This window comes from Xiphophorus hellerii, chromosome 21 (genome assembly GCF_003331165.1).
Source record: "Xiphophorus hellerii strain 12219 chromosome 21, Xiphophorus_hellerii-4.1, whole genome shotgun sequence".
NCBI lineage: Eukaryota > Metazoa > Chordata > Actinopteri > Cyprinodontiformes > Poeciliidae > Xiphophorus > Xiphophorus hellerii.
Genome location: NC_045692.1, coordinates 3,249,715 through 3,265,907, shown reverse-complemented (window position 1 = coordinate 3,265,907; position 16,193 = coordinate 3,249,715). Strand labels below are relative to the sequence as shown.

At 42.1% G+C, this 16,193-nt stretch overlaps 1 protein-coding gene across 1 annotated transcript in view; it reads left to right on the top strand.

The window, feature by feature from the left end:
* Positions 1 to 16,193, top strand: part of sspo (SCO-spondin) — an 82,905-nt gene that overhangs the window by 47,252 nt on the left and 19,460 nt on the right. Inside the window, exons 88-108 of the mRNA XM_032552126.1 lie at positions 784 to 990; positions 1,070 to 1,237; positions 1,466 to 1,600; positions 2,182 to 2,419; positions 2,821 to 2,973; positions 3,080 to 3,126; positions 4,086 to 4,256; positions 4,730 to 4,906; positions 5,101 to 5,256; positions 5,430 to 5,554; positions 6,034 to 6,173; positions 6,923 to 6,969; positions 7,047 to 7,286; positions 8,106 to 8,267; positions 11,321 to 11,437; positions 11,539 to 11,677; positions 11,849 to 12,045; positions 12,135 to 12,305; positions 13,339 to 13,466; positions 13,556 to 13,710; positions 14,994 to 15,040. Of these exons, the coding sequence (XP_032408017.1) occupies positions 784 to 990; positions 1,070 to 1,237; positions 1,466 to 1,600; positions 2,182 to 2,419; positions 2,821 to 2,973; positions 3,080 to 3,126; positions 4,086 to 4,256; positions 4,730 to 4,906; positions 5,101 to 5,256; positions 5,430 to 5,554; positions 6,034 to 6,173; positions 6,923 to 6,969; positions 7,047 to 7,286; positions 8,106 to 8,267; positions 11,321 to 11,437; positions 11,539 to 11,677; positions 11,849 to 12,045; positions 12,135 to 12,305; positions 13,339 to 13,466; positions 13,556 to 13,710; positions 14,994 to 15,040 (3,120 nt within the window). The remainder of the gene's footprint in view (positions 1 to 783; positions 991 to 1,069; positions 1,238 to 1,465; positions 1,601 to 2,181; positions 2,420 to 2,820; positions 2,974 to 3,079; positions 3,127 to 4,085; positions 4,257 to 4,729; positions 4,907 to 5,100; positions 5,257 to 5,429; positions 5,555 to 6,033; positions 6,174 to 6,922; positions 6,970 to 7,046; positions 7,287 to 8,105; positions 8,268 to 11,320; positions 11,438 to 11,538; positions 11,678 to 11,848; positions 12,046 to 12,134; positions 12,306 to 13,338; positions 13,467 to 13,555; positions 13,711 to 14,993; positions 15,041 to 16,193) is intronic.

The following is a 16,193-nucleotide window of genomic DNA, read 5'->3' as shown; positions in this document are numbered from 1 at the left end:
CCTGGCAGGTTTCTCTCAGAACAAACCCTACCTTCGATTTTTTTTAATGTATTGTGATTTTTAAATGTAGCAATAATTAAGGAACAGCGGGCGTGGTTAGTTCCAAAGAAAACCAACCTGTTTGGTAAAACAGTTACAGAGGTCCTTTTCACTCTTTCTGAAGTTAGAACCACAAACTTTAATATATCTTTGGGAGATTTATGCTACAGACCAACAGAGTACTGTAGTTCATATTTGTGAGCTTTTTGTCAGAAGACTGACTCTGGTCATTATCCTCAGTGAAACATGGATTTCTTCAGCTGGTCAAAGTTTATGATGACCTTGGAGTTGACCTCCCAAAAGAAAATCCCCAAAAATCCGTTGGCATTTAAGTTTGTACTGTGACGAGATGAGTATAAATTTAAGCTACATTTGGCATTGAACTATATACCAGGAAAGACATCATATAACGTGTAGTAAGGGTGCACTCAGGTTTTGTGTGATCGCCCAAGACTTACATGTGAAATTGATCTTATCAAGCTGACAAAACTGTTATAAAATTTAAAAAATTGTCATCGGGCAAATTGGAATTGATTTTTTTTAGAGATCATCGATCAGTAATTGGCCAGTAAACTGCAATCGGTGCTCCAGTAGTCTGCGGTATACTGCAGTAGTCTTCATTTTTTCTCTGTCAACATAATCTGAATAAACGAGCAGAAGAAAAAGCATCGTTTAATTATCAGACAATGGGAATGAGCTGCAAAGATTTGTACCGTTTGCACCACACTCTGTTCTAAACTGCAGGTGAGGTGTGTGTAGGAGCCACCTGCCCTCCAAGAAACTGCTCCTGGATGGAGTGGGGGTCGTGGGGGTCCTGCTCTCGGTCCTGTGGGGTGGGTCACCAGCAGAGGATCCGAACCTTCCTCCAGCCTGCTGGTAACGGTTCCTGGTGTGAGGACATTGTTGGAGGGAACCTGGAGCATCGCTTCTGTAACATTCGGCCCTGCAGAGGTCAGTGCGGCGCCTCGCTCAACCAGTGCGCTTCACGGTGAAGTTTGAGCCAACTGCCTGACGTGTCGCTGTGAAACAGTGGACGGAGGCTGGTCCAGGTGGAGTCCCTGGTCCCGCTGTGACCAGCGCTGCGGCGGTGGTCGGTCCATCCGCACCCGCTCCTGCTCCAGCCCCCCGCCCAAGAACGGGGGAAAGAAGTGCGTGGGGGAGAAGAACCAGGTCAAGCCGTGCAACACCAAACCTTGTGGTGAGGCTGAGCGGAACACACCATGTGTAGATCACTGCGACCTTTCCACGTCCTCATCCTGCACACGGACAAAGCCTCATTAAGTCAGCATATGGCCATGTTGGAAAAGTCAGCATTCTTGGGGAGGCATGAGATGCAGAAACGGAGCCGGCAGCATCCCCAGGACATTCATGACCTTCTGTGTGTGGGGGTGCTCGTGTGTGTGCGTGTGTGTGTGTGTGCCGTCAGATGATGGAGGCTGTTCGACGGGCCAGGAGTTTGTGTCGTGTGCCAACCAGTGTCCTCAGCGCTGCTCAGATCTCCAGCAGGGCATCGAGTGCCAGGGCAACGCCGAATGTCAGCCCGGCTGCCGCTGCCCTCAAGGTACTGAATCAGCTCCACGCTCGGTCAGCTCGGTCAGCTCGGTCAACTCGGTCAGCTCGGCCGCGTGTCTTTGTTTGTGTTTGTTTTGTATCATAGGTGATGTTTCCTCGAGGTGTTGGACAGGCATGAATTATTCCTGCTGCTGTTCACTTGGATCAGATTTAAACACGTCTTTAAAGGTTCACGTGAAGCATGTATAACTAGATGAAAGCTGGTTTATTAAAATATTTTGTAGGATATTTTATGGCTTCTTTGATTCACATTGATTTTTGTATCATGAATTGTCAAAGCTCTGTCTAAAATCTGTTCTGGAAGATGAATCATTTTTCTTCCCCAGGGATTTTATTTAAATGACTAATATCAGGAAACAAATATTTTTTTAATCTCATCAAAACTAATATTTTTTGTTAGATAAAATAACTGCATGTAATCCAGGATTATACTTAGTTATTATACAGTATTATGGTCTATTTACTAATATTTTGTATTTTGACTAGATGCAGATCAGGATCTCCAGCGTGTTGAAACGCCCTGAAACCTGCTGAGTTTTAGAGCAGGTTTTGCCGTGTGTGTCTGTTCAGGTCGGTTGCAGCAGGACGGTGTGTGTGTGGAGCTGTGGCAGTGCGACTGCGTGGACTCGCTGGGCGACGTGTGGGCGGCCGGCAGCTTGCACCGGGTGAACTGCAACAACTGCAGCTGCTCCGACGGCCGGCTGCTCTGCACCAATCACAGCTGCCTGCCTGCCTGCGCGTGGAGCTCGTGGTCCAGCTGGGCAGCCTGCAGCACTTCCTGTGGGCGGGGCCTGAGAACCAGATACAGGTGAGGTAGTGGACACTCTGAGTTGGGTTGGCATTTTGCCTTACGTGCCAGTAAACCACTTTAGTCTTTTACTGAACAGTGTTGTGTCTGTAGGGGTAAAGAAGGATTCATCCTTTAGGGGCTCACTTGCAGAATAAACTCTTCCAGCAATGATGGTTCAATATGTTGACTGAAAGTTGAAATAACATGCATCTGCAGCCTTCTGTTATTATTGTAGTATAAGTTCAATGCAACGTGTCATTGCATTGACACGTTGCAATGCAATACTTACTACTTTGCATTACTACAATGCAAAGTAGTAAGCAGCTACTTTGCATTGTAGTTACTTATTACCATTTTTCTGTTAGGCAGAGAAGCAAGAAACAGTTTCTTTGCTGAGTCCGTGTCGTACGTTGTGTCAGATCCCGGGTCCCGGAGACCGAAGGAGCAGACTGCAACTTTGAGGAAGTTCAGCACAAACCGTGCAACCCTGGACCCTGCCCCCCTCTCTGCCTTCATGGTGAAGAGGAACTGAGAGTGGGAGACACCTGGCTGCAGGGAGAGTGTCAGCAATGGTGAGATAGAAGAGGAGGAAAGTTCAGAGCCGGGATCAGCAGAGGGCGTTTCTGCCCAGGCATCAACATTTGTTCACATTTTTCCATGCTCTGTTTTCTTTCTCAGCATTTGTACCCCAGAGGGAATCTACTGCCAAGACATCGACTGCAGAGGTAGACACTAGATTCACTCTAATGATGACCTGAAGGTCGGGGAACGGCGACAAATAATAATTTGTAACTTGGTTAGTCATTGAATTGCATTCATGCTGCACTATGACCAGTTAAGGTTTTACAAACACCATATTGTGCTTCTCAGGCTTTGCTCTAACTGTGCCAGAAAAAGTAAAGAAAATCCAAACTTTGTGAGCTCATTAATAGAACCAGACTCTCATAAATCTTAAGCTAAGGAGCCCAGTTTGGTCGGGTAGAACTGACTAAATGCAATCGCATGAAGAAAATCACATTATTTTGTTCTCAGCTGCTTGTCGTCCACCTCGTCTTGTCTTAACCCTGCTGGTGAACTTGTCAACTCTTTCTGCTTGTTAAACTATTGTGATTGGTCAGAATTTTGTGAATGTGTGTCTAGAAGGAAAAGCTCTCGGACAGCAAAGTTTTCTTTCTATCTGCTGCGAACTTGTGAAGTGGTAAAAGTCATTCATGATTCATGTGTTTAATATGCAGTTTTTTTGTTCGGTAAAACTCAGTTTTGTGGTAAACAGTACATGTTTCATTAAAAGTAAAAAAATCTCATGTCGCAACATTGACATCTGCGGGAAGACAAGTACAGTCCAGTTTTATGTTTTACTTTTTCAAAGTTGGTGGGTGAGGCTTATATTTCGGCACGCTCAATAGTTATGATAGCCAAGCAATAGAAAACATGCTTCAGGTACAATAGGAGGAGCTTTTGGACTTTGGAGAAGAGGAGTTTTGTTTCTGTCAAAGCAACTTAAGTCAGCTTTTTTCCTCCATTTGTTGCATTTTCCTTCCCATATACATACGTTTCTCTACAATAGTTCTTTTTTTAGGTGAGTGTGACGCCTCCAGATGGAATTGGAGGGAATCCTCTCCCCCATGTCTAAAACTCTGATACCTCAGGAAATGGTGGCAGCCCGGACGCTTTGTGTTTGCAGTTGACGGTGCCTGGACGCCCTGGTCAGTGTGGTCTGACTGCTCAGCGACCTGCAGCCAGGGGACGCGGGTCAGAACCCGAGCCTGCATCAACCCCCCGCCACGAAACAACGGCTCTCACTGCAGCGGAGCGGCCAGAGAAACGCAGCACTGCCAGACGCCGCCGTGTCTGGGTTGGTATACACTGGGGGGCGTCAAAATCATTTTCATTTTAGGCCATATGTAGATCATGAAAGTCCTTAAAGATCTTAAAGGTTTGGGTCATAATGTGTAGATTAATATTAAAAATGATTAAAATACAGCTTTCTCTGTTTGCAATTCTTAATAAATAATATTTTACATCTTTTCACATCTAAGTCATTTGGCCTCGTACAAATAGTCACTGATTTGATTGATAAAATAATATTTAAGCAGACAGCAGTTATCTTGAGCTTGTGTTTATGTGGCTTTCTGAAGTTTAGAGGGCCATAAAAATGGATATAGTGGGCTGGTCCTGGGCCGCGGGCCTCAAGTTTGACACCTTCCCCGTGAGCAGCTTACTAAAACACACCAGGCTGAACCTCTCAACCTGCTGCTGCTTCCTGTTTGGATAACTTCAAATATCAGCTCCCCCTTTTATCTCTTTGATTTCTTTATTCCCTTCCAGATGACCTTTGCCCATGGTCGCCATGGTCACCGTGCTCCCGGAGCTGCGGCGCCGGGTCTGTGTCGCGACGCAGGGCGTGTGTGTGTGAGGAGGGAGGGGACGCGGCGTGCCCCCCTGAGGCCGAGGCAGTGAGGAACAGAGAGGAGACCCAGCTGTGTTACCAGCGACCGTGTCCCGGTACAGAGCCACAAAAACCCACAATAAGACGTATTGTGATGTCGTTAAGCTGCAAGGAAATATTAATTAGTATTATTTTCAAATATTCCAAATGTTATTTAGCTTTTGGCTTGCAATTTGTTATTTTTTGCCACGTTACAAGACACTGAAATAAATGTGTATAGAAGAACTCCTGAACTGTTTTGTTTTTCCAGAATGTCCCATGTCCGCGTGGAGCGTTTGGTCTCACTGCTCGTGCGAGTCTCAGAGGCAGCAGCGATATCGCGTAGCGCTCACCTCGGCCACCGGGGGGCAGCAGTGCACTCCTGTAGAAACCCAGAGCCAGGCGTGCAGCCTCAGTCAGTGTGACGGTAAGTTAGGTTTTCTGCAGGTTCTCCTGCTTACTGGGCTCTTCCCTTTCCGTTTCTTCCCCGCTGTGTCTGATTGAGTGATTCTGTTTGTGTGGCACTTTCTGTGCTGTGAAGTTTGTGCACGATAATAAAATCAAAGACTCATATGAATTGTTGTGTCTCCCTGCTTGCAGGCTGCGAAGCCCCGTTTGTTTACTCGGCATGCGGAGCGCCTTGTGAGAAGCAGTGTGCTCTGATGGGCAGAGAAGATCTTTGTCTGGGGGTCAGGGAGTGCACACCTGGCTGCTACTGCGCTCAGGTCAACTTCTACTCAATAATCTGATTTCATTTTATTTTATATACAAAATATAATACTGTATGAAGAAAAACATATAAAACTGTTTTTAAAAATTCACATCATTTACGTGAATTTAAATGATGTGAATCATTAAATTCACATCATTTAAATGATGTTGAATTAATTTGACCGTAAAATGAATTAGCCTTGAACAAAGGAAACAACTTTACAACAAACTTTATTGTAGATAGAGGGGAAAAAAATATCAGTACATTTCTGCAAAAAATCAGAAATTTTTTGTTTGAAAAGTCAAAAATTTGCTAGAATTTTTTTTTTTAATTTTGAGATATAAAAAAAAAACATTTTAAGGTTTTTGACATTTTAGAAAACTTACAAAAATAAAAATGACCCATTTGGAATTGTAGTTTTACCCTTTTTGTATGAAGCCACCTGAAAGAAAACGAATGGTTCACGGAGTCACGTTGTCCTTTTCCTTCCAGGGCCTCCTGCAGCAGAACGGCAGCTGTGTTCCTCTGCAGCAGTGTGGCTGCATGTACCTGTGGCCCCAGGCTTCAGAGGAACCTCCCACACCCACCATCGTCCCTCAGGGGGCCACGGTCACTATAGACTGCAGCACCTGGTTAGAGCCACATTTTGTTTTGCATTATTTGCTGTGCTCAAAGAGCGAAGCGAAGACTGAAACCTAATATGCACCACTAATGATTTCATTAACCACCTTGTACCAAAGTTGTTATAGTTAACTAAAACTAAAGAAATAACAAAAACTGAAAGCATTTTTTCATTTACTGAACTAAATAAAAATTAGAATTAACAGGGAAAACTTTAACTAACTGAAACTATACTGTGTGTTTATAAAATTAACTAAATCATACTGAAATTATATATATAATATTTTTTGTTTTGTATTTCTGAATTTCTTGCTGTTTGAATTTTTTGTGAAATTTATTTATTTTTCCCACACATGCAGTTTACTTCCACTAATGGTACTTACATGAATCTGCATAACAGCAGAAGTTAGGAGGAAACACCAGACTGTTGCTTATTTAGCAATAATTGAATAGATTTTTTTGAAAATTACCAAATCAGTGTATGCATAATAACAATACAATCCTATGACCTTTTTGAATTCTGCACCAAAAAAAATAAACAAAGTATGAAAAAAACTAAAACTGCTACTATAACTAATAAAAACTAAAGTGAAACTAAACAATATTTATCTAAAAGTGGCAAACACCATTAAAACTAACTAAAATAACTGAATTACACAAAAGTCAAAACGAAATAATGAAAAACCCAAAACTATTATCACCCTGCAGTTCCTACTAAATCAGTTTATCTTTTATTATCTTTTCATCATGTTTTTTCCAGCCTGTGCCATGATGGAACTTTACATTGTGACATGAGAGAGTGTGAAGGTAAGAAAACCGAATGTCTGAACGATCCCCCTCCCATCTACCCACCCGGTGCTCCGTCCGGATCGTTCCTCTTCCAGTGATCCTCAGTGAGTGGTCCCAGTGGACCCCCTGCTCTCCCTGCGCGCCCCTGGCCTCTCAGCAGCTCGCTCCGTCCCTGGAGGCGCTCGTCAATGGCACCAACCTGGCGTCCGTCCAGAGACGTTTCCGGGCCTGCCTGGACATCGATTCGGGTCTCCCTGTCAAGAGAGAGGAGGAGAGCCGATGTCCGGGGCCGCTGGTGGAGGACAGGCTCTGTCCAGATGCAGCCGTCTGCAGAGGTGATGCCGTTCATTCAGGAGGACGTCGCACATCACAGCCACATGTGGTTTTATTTTTTAATTTATTTTATTCTTCCAAGAGTATTTTTTTTGTTTGTTTTACTCCACAGTGAGGGAATGTTTGGTTTTGCTGACACTGAGCTCACTTCTAAAGCAGCAGACTCAGGAGACATGTCAGAGTCTGACAAGCAGAAAAAGCCCATTTCATCCAGTCGGTGTGGTGATGAAACCCACCTGGTGTGTTGCTTTCATAAGAAAACGTATAGCCAGGTTACTGATGGCGCCGTCACTTAACGACACGCCTTGGGAAGGTCGCTCAGGGTCGGTCACCTCTGTTAGGAACACACACCGTACGATGAAACACACAGCTTCTGATTCACAGTTATTCTCTGGGTTGTGTTGGTCACTAAACACACTGATGTTTGTGATTCAATGTGATAAAGACAGATTAACAGAGTTTGGCGTGTAAATATTTCAGCAAAGTCAACTTCCCTTCAATTTACATAAACAAGTTTTATGTCTGAGTTATTAGAATGAAAATCACCCGTCTTGTTGTTGAAGTATTTAAAATGACTCGGCCTTGATTAGTGGCTTTCTTTATGCCGGATGCGTCTAATAAACAAAAAACACATGACTTGTATATAAATGTGTTCTCTGTCTGAACAGTCAGGAGAACAGCCATTAAAACGAACACGTGTTGCTGCAGCAGAGGACGAGCATTCCATCACTTCCACCGCAGTTATTGTGATTATCACAGAGGCTGTGATGAGACTCCCGGCAGAGTTCGTGGTGGTTGTGTTAACGGCTGTGCTGTTCCAGATCTGTGCCACTGGAGTGTGTGGAGTGTTTGGACAGCGTGCGCACAACCGTGCAGCGGCGGAGTCAGGCAGCGCTACAGGCGACCCCTGGCCTCCCCGGCGGGGCCCCGCTGCAGGAGCCGGCAGACGCAGAGCCAGAGCTGCAACACTGGACTCTGTCCAGGTACAGCCACTTTATTCCTGCTGTTCCCAAACAAACTGAAAATGTTCTCTAAAGACTCCATAAAAGGTCCAAAAATAAAAAGGGTCCAGCCAGACTTCCCAGTGTCTGCCAGTTTAGACACTAATGCTTGTGACTGATTGTATTTCAGGAGAAATGTTAGCATATTTTTCTATATTTGCTTCATATTTATATGACAACTTGCCAAACTAAAGTGATGACCAACTACACAGAACGGAAAAGAATATAGAGCAAATATTCAGTCACTTGAAATTAATACATTAGAATAAAGTGCAAAAAGTAGGAGAAATATTTCTTTGAACTGTTTGAAAGTTTTTTTTTTCATTTCAGCAACATAAAGTAGATGAAAATTAAGAAAATGACATGAACGCTGTTTTTTATGTCTCCATTGTTGTCAGTTATTTGTCTAGTTGCGTTCTAAAATCAGATGATCAAAACTTACTTTAAGTTTAGTTTCCTTTTAATCGCAGCTTATTGGTCAGATTGAAAAGTGTACAGCTGATGCTGAAACTTGAAACTGTGAATCTGTCCCATTGTTGTTTTAAGTGAAACAACAATCAAATATGTAGATTTTTAAGAACAGTAATTGGGTGCACAAGTTTGAATTAATTGTGGATTTTCTTTAATCCACACATTGCTGATGGATACCTGTTATTTAGCAAGCTACACAGAAAAAGCACACTTTGGCAGCCATTAACTAACTTCTGCCAAAGCTCTAGCCTTTCAATTTCCTCTTGGCTTGAGCTGTTAAAGGTCTGGTCTTGTTGTTGATTATGGTCTTACATAGTTTTAAACTTTCAATAATGCTGAAGTCGGAGGAATTTGAGAAGTGTAATGTTAGCCCATAACTCACCCATTCCAAAGTCAGCTCGAATGTGCCAGTCTGTTTTGGCACGTCCAGCAGTGTCCAAGTTCCAAACATTTGACCAAAACTGGGAACCTCAGAGGAGAAGACATTGGTTAGGATGACCAGGAGTTACTAAGGACGCCGTCATGCACTGAAAACTCCTCAAGTACCAGTGACTCTGTCCACAGAGAAGCCATATTAACAATGACATGAATTAGACATTTTGACAACCAAAATCAACACCATCTGCAATATAATGATTATGTGTATTATGGATAATTTTAACTCTGGGAAACTTGTGCATCCCTTGGTTAAAAAAAGGACATCTCAACTGCAAAATTAGTAACTGTAAATGAACATGTTAACAGCTGGGATTGGTGCAATTAGAGGAGGAAATCACTGAGGAGGAAAAGTGAAAGATTTTGAATAAACTGGGTGAAAATCAAAGTTTACCAGAATGAATGTGAGCATCTGCACTTCAGCTGCAGTGCAAATCCTATAAATCTGTAGTTCCTCCTACAAAGTTTCTGTTGCATAAAGAAACCTTTTACAAGCAGCACCCACATCACTACTGTTCTTAATGTGATAGGACATTTTAATTCAGTTTTTAACAAGCAGCATTCATTTTAATCTGTTGTAACAAAATTAAAACAAGACTGGGACATTTTCTGCCTCTGAATCTCATTTAGCAACAAGGAATAATTAAGTTATTCACTATTGTTCATCTTTAAAATATTCCAGAGTAAACATTTCTCTCCTTTGACTTTAAGTTTGAGTTTTAGTCTCTTTTTAAAAAAAAAACAAACAAAACTGATAAAGTGTTGAATTACATATATTTGCCTTCTAGAAGAAATTGACAATCCTGCAGTTGTCATGGATACCCTCATGAAAATGAGGCACAGAGCCCAATATGGCCTGTAACAAAATGACAGCAGTTTAGTCATAAATGAAATAACAGAGCAGAGTCACCATGCGACACATTAGCTCACAGCATAATAAGCCTTGTGGTTTCATAGTTCATTACACAGTATGTGCAGTCTTTGTAACTCATGGATTCATCCTATTGGGATCTAATGTTTATAATGGAAATGTTTTTTTTTTCCATTTTGAAACAGTTCTCACATTTTTGCTTGTATTAATGCCTAGAAGCAGCTTCTACTACTCAAAAAACAACATAAAATTGCAGAACAACACTGGACAGCAAGCATGTAATTTTGAATATATTTGCTAGATATATGTTTGCACTGTGCAAAGCTTTTTTTTGTTTGAACTATGTTTTTGATAACGGTGATCAAAATTAAAATGTCTTTTGCTGGTTACAGGCGTTGAAGAAATAAATCTTGTCTTGTTAGGAATTACAATTAGCTAAAAAGCTGATGGAGAACCTGAGAGATTCTTCATCCTACACACCAGCCTCTGTCAGAAGCTTAGCAGTCTGCTTTGAAGTAACGTTCAGGGAGATGAATGGTGGCTCCGGACCATTTCCACTACTCCCAATTAGCATTTCTGCACTGTGCACGCTTAAGTTTAAGCCACGCAAAAAGATAAATACCACAACATAAAGTAATACCAGTTGCTTTTTGGTTTGTCCGACATTGGAGCAGCATGAAGAGCAGCACTTTTAGCCAACAGGCAGAACATTTGGTGGGTTTTGTTCGTCACTGAGTCGCTTTGGAGCTAGCAGACGGAGGTCTGGTGGTGAACAGTTTCTGTCAGACTGTGAGGCAGCTGTTAGCTTCGGCGCAACTCTTCTCCAGCAGGGACAATCCTCATTAGTTTAATTTTTAACAGAATCCTCAATCGAGAGGTTTAATCAGAGATGTACTGATCAAAAGGGAGAACAGAATTAAATCATGAGATGGTTTCTGTACATATTGCAGGACGTGAGCAGCTTACAAATCAAGTCTGAATTTAATTTGGCTTATGTTGTAGTGGAAGTTCTCTGGATAATTCAAACTATCTGAGGGATTTTGATGTCTTTTAAAAACTATAATACAAGGAAGTACAAGAGAAGCATTCAGAATAGCTTCTGCTATTCAATACTTATAGGACTAATATGTTTTATCTACTTTTTTTTCTGGAATGGTAAGAGAACCTTGTTCCAATGGATGATCAGGATCTCTGGATGATCACTCGTATGTAAACATAACATAACATCTAAAACATAACATCCTCACCTGTGTTTCAGGTGAGCGCTGTGAGGACAGGCAGCGGATCTACCAGGACAGCTGTGCTAATCGGTGTCCTCGCAGCTGTGCAGACTTGTGGGAGCATGTGCAGTGTCTGCAAGGAAGCTGTCACTCAGGTGAACATCAAAGCTAACTTTACCTTAATATCAGGCTACAATAACATGCTTCATTGTTTCTTGATTCTTTCTTTCCTGTTCAATCTTTTCCGTATCGTCAGGCTGTCGATGTCCTGATGGCCAGTTGCTGCAGGACGGCCGCTGCGTCCCGGTGAGCCAGTGTCGCTGTGGAATCCCATCAGGCAATGGGACTGCGGAGTTCAGCCCTAAAGAGGAGCTTGTCATTGAATGTAACACTTGGTGAGAACCGCTCCCTGTGACGAGGATTCTTGATCTTCAAAGGTCAAACTTGTAACAACGAGATGACTACTGAACCGAATTCATTTGAAGAACCTAGATTCGTACGTTGTGTTTGTATATTTTCTGTGTAAGAAAACGTCCTCAGCCTCTCCCGTCCCTCTCTGTGGGCAGTGTGTGTGAGAACGGCACTCTGGTGTGCACCACGATTCCCTGTCCAGTTTATGAACCTTGGGGCCCGTGGAGCTCCTGCTCGGTGTCCTGTGGACCCGGACAAAGAACCAGGACACGGAGCTGCCAGGACACACAGGACGGTCCCCCATGTGCTGCCACCACCCAGACTGAGAGCTGCAATCTGCCATCCTGTCCAGGTCTGCAGCAATCTCAAGCTCTCATGATACTCCACCTCCATTCCCTTTGGAGTTAAAGGTTTATCGATCCGACTCCTTCATTCCCTCAGAAGGTTGTTTGTTAAGCAAGTGGTCATCCTGGAGCGAATGCAGCAGCACGTGTGGCGGAGGGGTGTCAACGCGGAACAAGACGATCCTTCAAGAAGCAGAGCCTGGTGGGGCGGCGTGTGTTGGACCACTCAAACAGCAGACTGTCTGTAACACCAACAGCTGCTTACCTGGTAAAGCAAACACACACACACACACACAGAGAGAGAGAGATGCAGAAAGTAATTGTCTATTAACTGCTTTGCACAGGTCTTCATACCTGTCGAACTTTTTAAATTCTGGTCACTCAAAACCTCATTGTATGACAGAGACAGAGAAACAGTGTCAGAGTTAAAGATGGAAGGAGAAGCTAAGTGCAGGATACTCACTGACACACTCTATGCAGTCTGACTGAGTTAGAAATATCTTGCAATGAAGAACAGACAAGAATTTAAGTCTATCGATGTGCAAAGAAGGTCCAGAAATATTGCCTCAGAGGAGTTCAGTACAAATGAACCCCACTTTTCAGATTATGCATTTCTTTGGGTTGCTTCTAATTCCATACGTATAGCTGTACACAGGTCGTTAAATGAAAAGGAATGATGAATAGTTCTGCAAGGCACATTATCCAGCTCTGCTTGTGACACTGTAAAATTTGCTTTGATGTTAAAGACAAATACATGAAAGGGGCATTCACACCTCCGCTGTTTAGTTTAGCAACTCTGTTGCCGTTTGAATGTATATGTGAATGCCAAGCAGACCTGAGACCGCTCCAATAGCAGGAAGCAGATTATAGCACAGGGCATTCTGGGTAACTAAAGCGTAAATGGAGAAATGTTTTGCGTTCTTCTGCTGAAGATAATAGAGAAATTATAAAAATGAACTGGCATCAGATTTTAATCCTAGGATTAAAATCTGATGCCAGTTCATTTTTGTTTTCACTTGGTGAAAAAGGAAGCTGCGCTCAGTGTCTCCTTCAGAGGTTTTGATGTCGTTTTCTTCAGTGGGTCTTGGTGCAGCGCCCCCGCAGGTGAGGAGGTGAACAGGTTTTTCAAAGGGTTTGGTTCGTTTGACTCAGTGCAGTGTGGAAGTGAACCACAGCAGCTGAACATGTAACAAATGTTGCAGTTTTGGTCCCCAATTGAACTGAGGCTAGTGAAAACACACTCACTGTATGTCTCCGTTTTTATTTCCGGCTGTTGACATTTCCCATCTTGTGTGTTGCAGAGTGTCCCACCAGGCAGGTTTACAGCAACTGTTCAGCTTCTTGTCCTTTCACATGTGAGGACCTGTGGCCACACACCCAGTGTTTACCTGTACCCTGTACCTCCGGCTGTTCTTGTCCTCCTGGACAGGTCTGGACATCCCTTTGTCTCCAAGTGTTTGTGTGTTTTATCCAGCTCCTCTATCGCTGTCTGTAACCATCTCATTGTGTCTCTGCTAGGTGTTGTATGAGGGCTCCTGTGTTCCTCACGCAGACTGTCCCTGTTCGTCACTCTCTTTGCCACCTGAATACCAAAGCTGGAACACGAGCGGCGAGGGCTTTACGGAGGTTCTGCTGCAGCCTGGAACAGTTATTCAGCACCGCTGCAACACATGGTAAGAGACAGGCAGAGGTGTTGATTAAAATTATGCTAATTCAGGGTCTTTTGAGGATATTGGTCCAAAAAATGAAAATTAGGATACCTTAATGACTAATGTTTTTATTTTAAAAAGATAGTGATTTAAACTTAAAAAATAGCTGTTTTACTCATTATTTAAAAAATGACTAAAATGAGATTTTAACCTGAGGGTCTTTACAGCCACGTCTTTAAAAGCTGGTCTTGTCACCTTTAGTTGCTTTAGCTAAAATAGCTAAAATATTTTAGCTTGCTAAAATTAAGCTAGTTTAGCTACTAGTTGCTTTAGCTATTTCAGCTAAAATAGCTAAAAAGTGACTATGTTCCTTTAAAATAATCTTTTCATTGTTCAAATTTAAAAAAGCAAACAAACATTTGACTCACTTTGTGTGAGTACATAAAGATGACACAGGGATGGTTTACTGAAACAATTATGAATTGTTAATAATGGCATGGATGTTAATAAAACAATGAAATAATCAAAAGACTAAAGTCTTGGAAAAAGAGTAAACTCTTTTAACATCTTTTTTAAAAAAATATTTAACCTTTATTTAACCAGGTGACTTAAGAAACAATTTATATTTACAATACAACCTAGTCACCTCGATCTTATATTTTATTTGACATTGTTCTGTCTGCTTTACATTGTGTAAGATGAGTAAAAATGAACAGAATCCAGGATTCTGAGGAGCGTGGTGCTTTTATGTCCGCTTGTGAAAATCTCCAAGTTTTGATTAAACAAATGATGTAATCTATTCATCCTATGTCACCATTTTCTTACACCACAAACTTATTACCAGGCTGACTTTTTTGTTTAAGGACCAGGGCTGCAGTCACAGCCAATATTTATTATAGAATAGAATAAAATAGAATAGAGTAGAATTACTTTATTCATCCTAGCAGGGAAATTATTTTGCAGTTACAGCAGCATAGAGACAAGACACACAACGTCCACCACTGAGTAGCAATGTAGTCAAGATAAATAAGAATAAAATATGACATGCTGTCAATATAAAAAGCAGCTTAGAGCAGACCTTGCAAGGATTATTATTATTATGATAAATGCAAAAAAAACAACCAACTTCTCGATTAATTTATGAAGATTAAACAAATCTAAGGGCTTTACTGAGATCATTTCTAGTCTTCGGCGTGTGAACAGATGCTTTACGTGGTGTTTCAGTGTTCTTTATTTTAAAAAGCAATAATTAGTGAGATCTACTCTTCCTGTTTATCGAGTCACTGACGAGTTTCTCCTCCTTCCAGCGTTTGTCGAAGCGGAGCGTTCAACTGCACCTCAGAAAGCTGCGACGGTGAGCGAAGCTCTTCAACAGCTGCCAGAACCTTTCCACTAATAAAAACAATAACCATGTCTGGCTGAACTCTCAGCACCATGATGGATTAGATATTTTACTGTATGGATAATTACTGCCAGCTGTTAGAACAGTTGGGCACAATAAGTGAGCTGCAGCCGTATCAATCACAGCTTATGAGAGCCATTACTGGCGTTTTGGTTTTGGAAACGGATCGTGACGGCTCTATTGATGTTATGAAGTTTTAGGACGGCATAAAACCACAACAACTTTTTACCCATATTTATGTAACGTCCAACAGCTTTTATGTTTAACTTGTTGCAGGAAGGTAACTGTTGAGAATGTGTAATAAAACCAGCTGTTCATTTTGTTCCAGCTGGTTTTTATGCAAATCGTATTTGGTGACTAACAAACAGAAGGAAACGTAACAATAAAGTCAGAGATGACAAACAGTTGCTGGAGTCGTGCAACGTGAAACGGACAGAAAGGATCAAACATGATTCCTGTTCCTCTACAACACCTGACATTTTCATTGATTTGAGTTCCTACTTCACCGTTTTTCCCAGCTGGTGTTGAAGTTGAAGAATGACTTTAATTTTAGGCGGCCGCAGATTTTTCAGTGTAATTGTACCGGAGCTTTATTTTTCATGCAAGTAAATTTGCTCAGATGACAGTTTTCATTCGTTTGCTGCAGCGGGTAAATTAAAGTCTGAGTGAAGCAGAGGGTCTCCGTTTGTCACGCTTCATAAAGATGTGGTGCCGAACGATCACCGTGACGCGTTTCACTTTGCATCAATGCGAGTTTACTGGTGGGATTAAAATTAAGGAGGAAAAAGGATGAAGATGAGGACAGGATCAGAAGTCTGTGGAGTGATAATGAATTGGTAGGGAGAAGAAAGTTCAGAGTGATGGGATGGGGGGCTGAGGGATCCACAGCAGGCGAATGCCTTGACAGACTCAGCAGTGTTACATCAGGGAAAAGGAAAGTAGCATAAAGAAAAAGTGGTTATTTATCTCTTTTTATCTCTTTTTCTTGTACAAGATGGGATGAAGAAAATTAGCACATTTTTATATTAATTGTAAAACATGACTTTTGGGGGTTTTAAAGGTGTACGTGGCTCATTCAGGGACTTTAAAACATTTTTTTTACTTG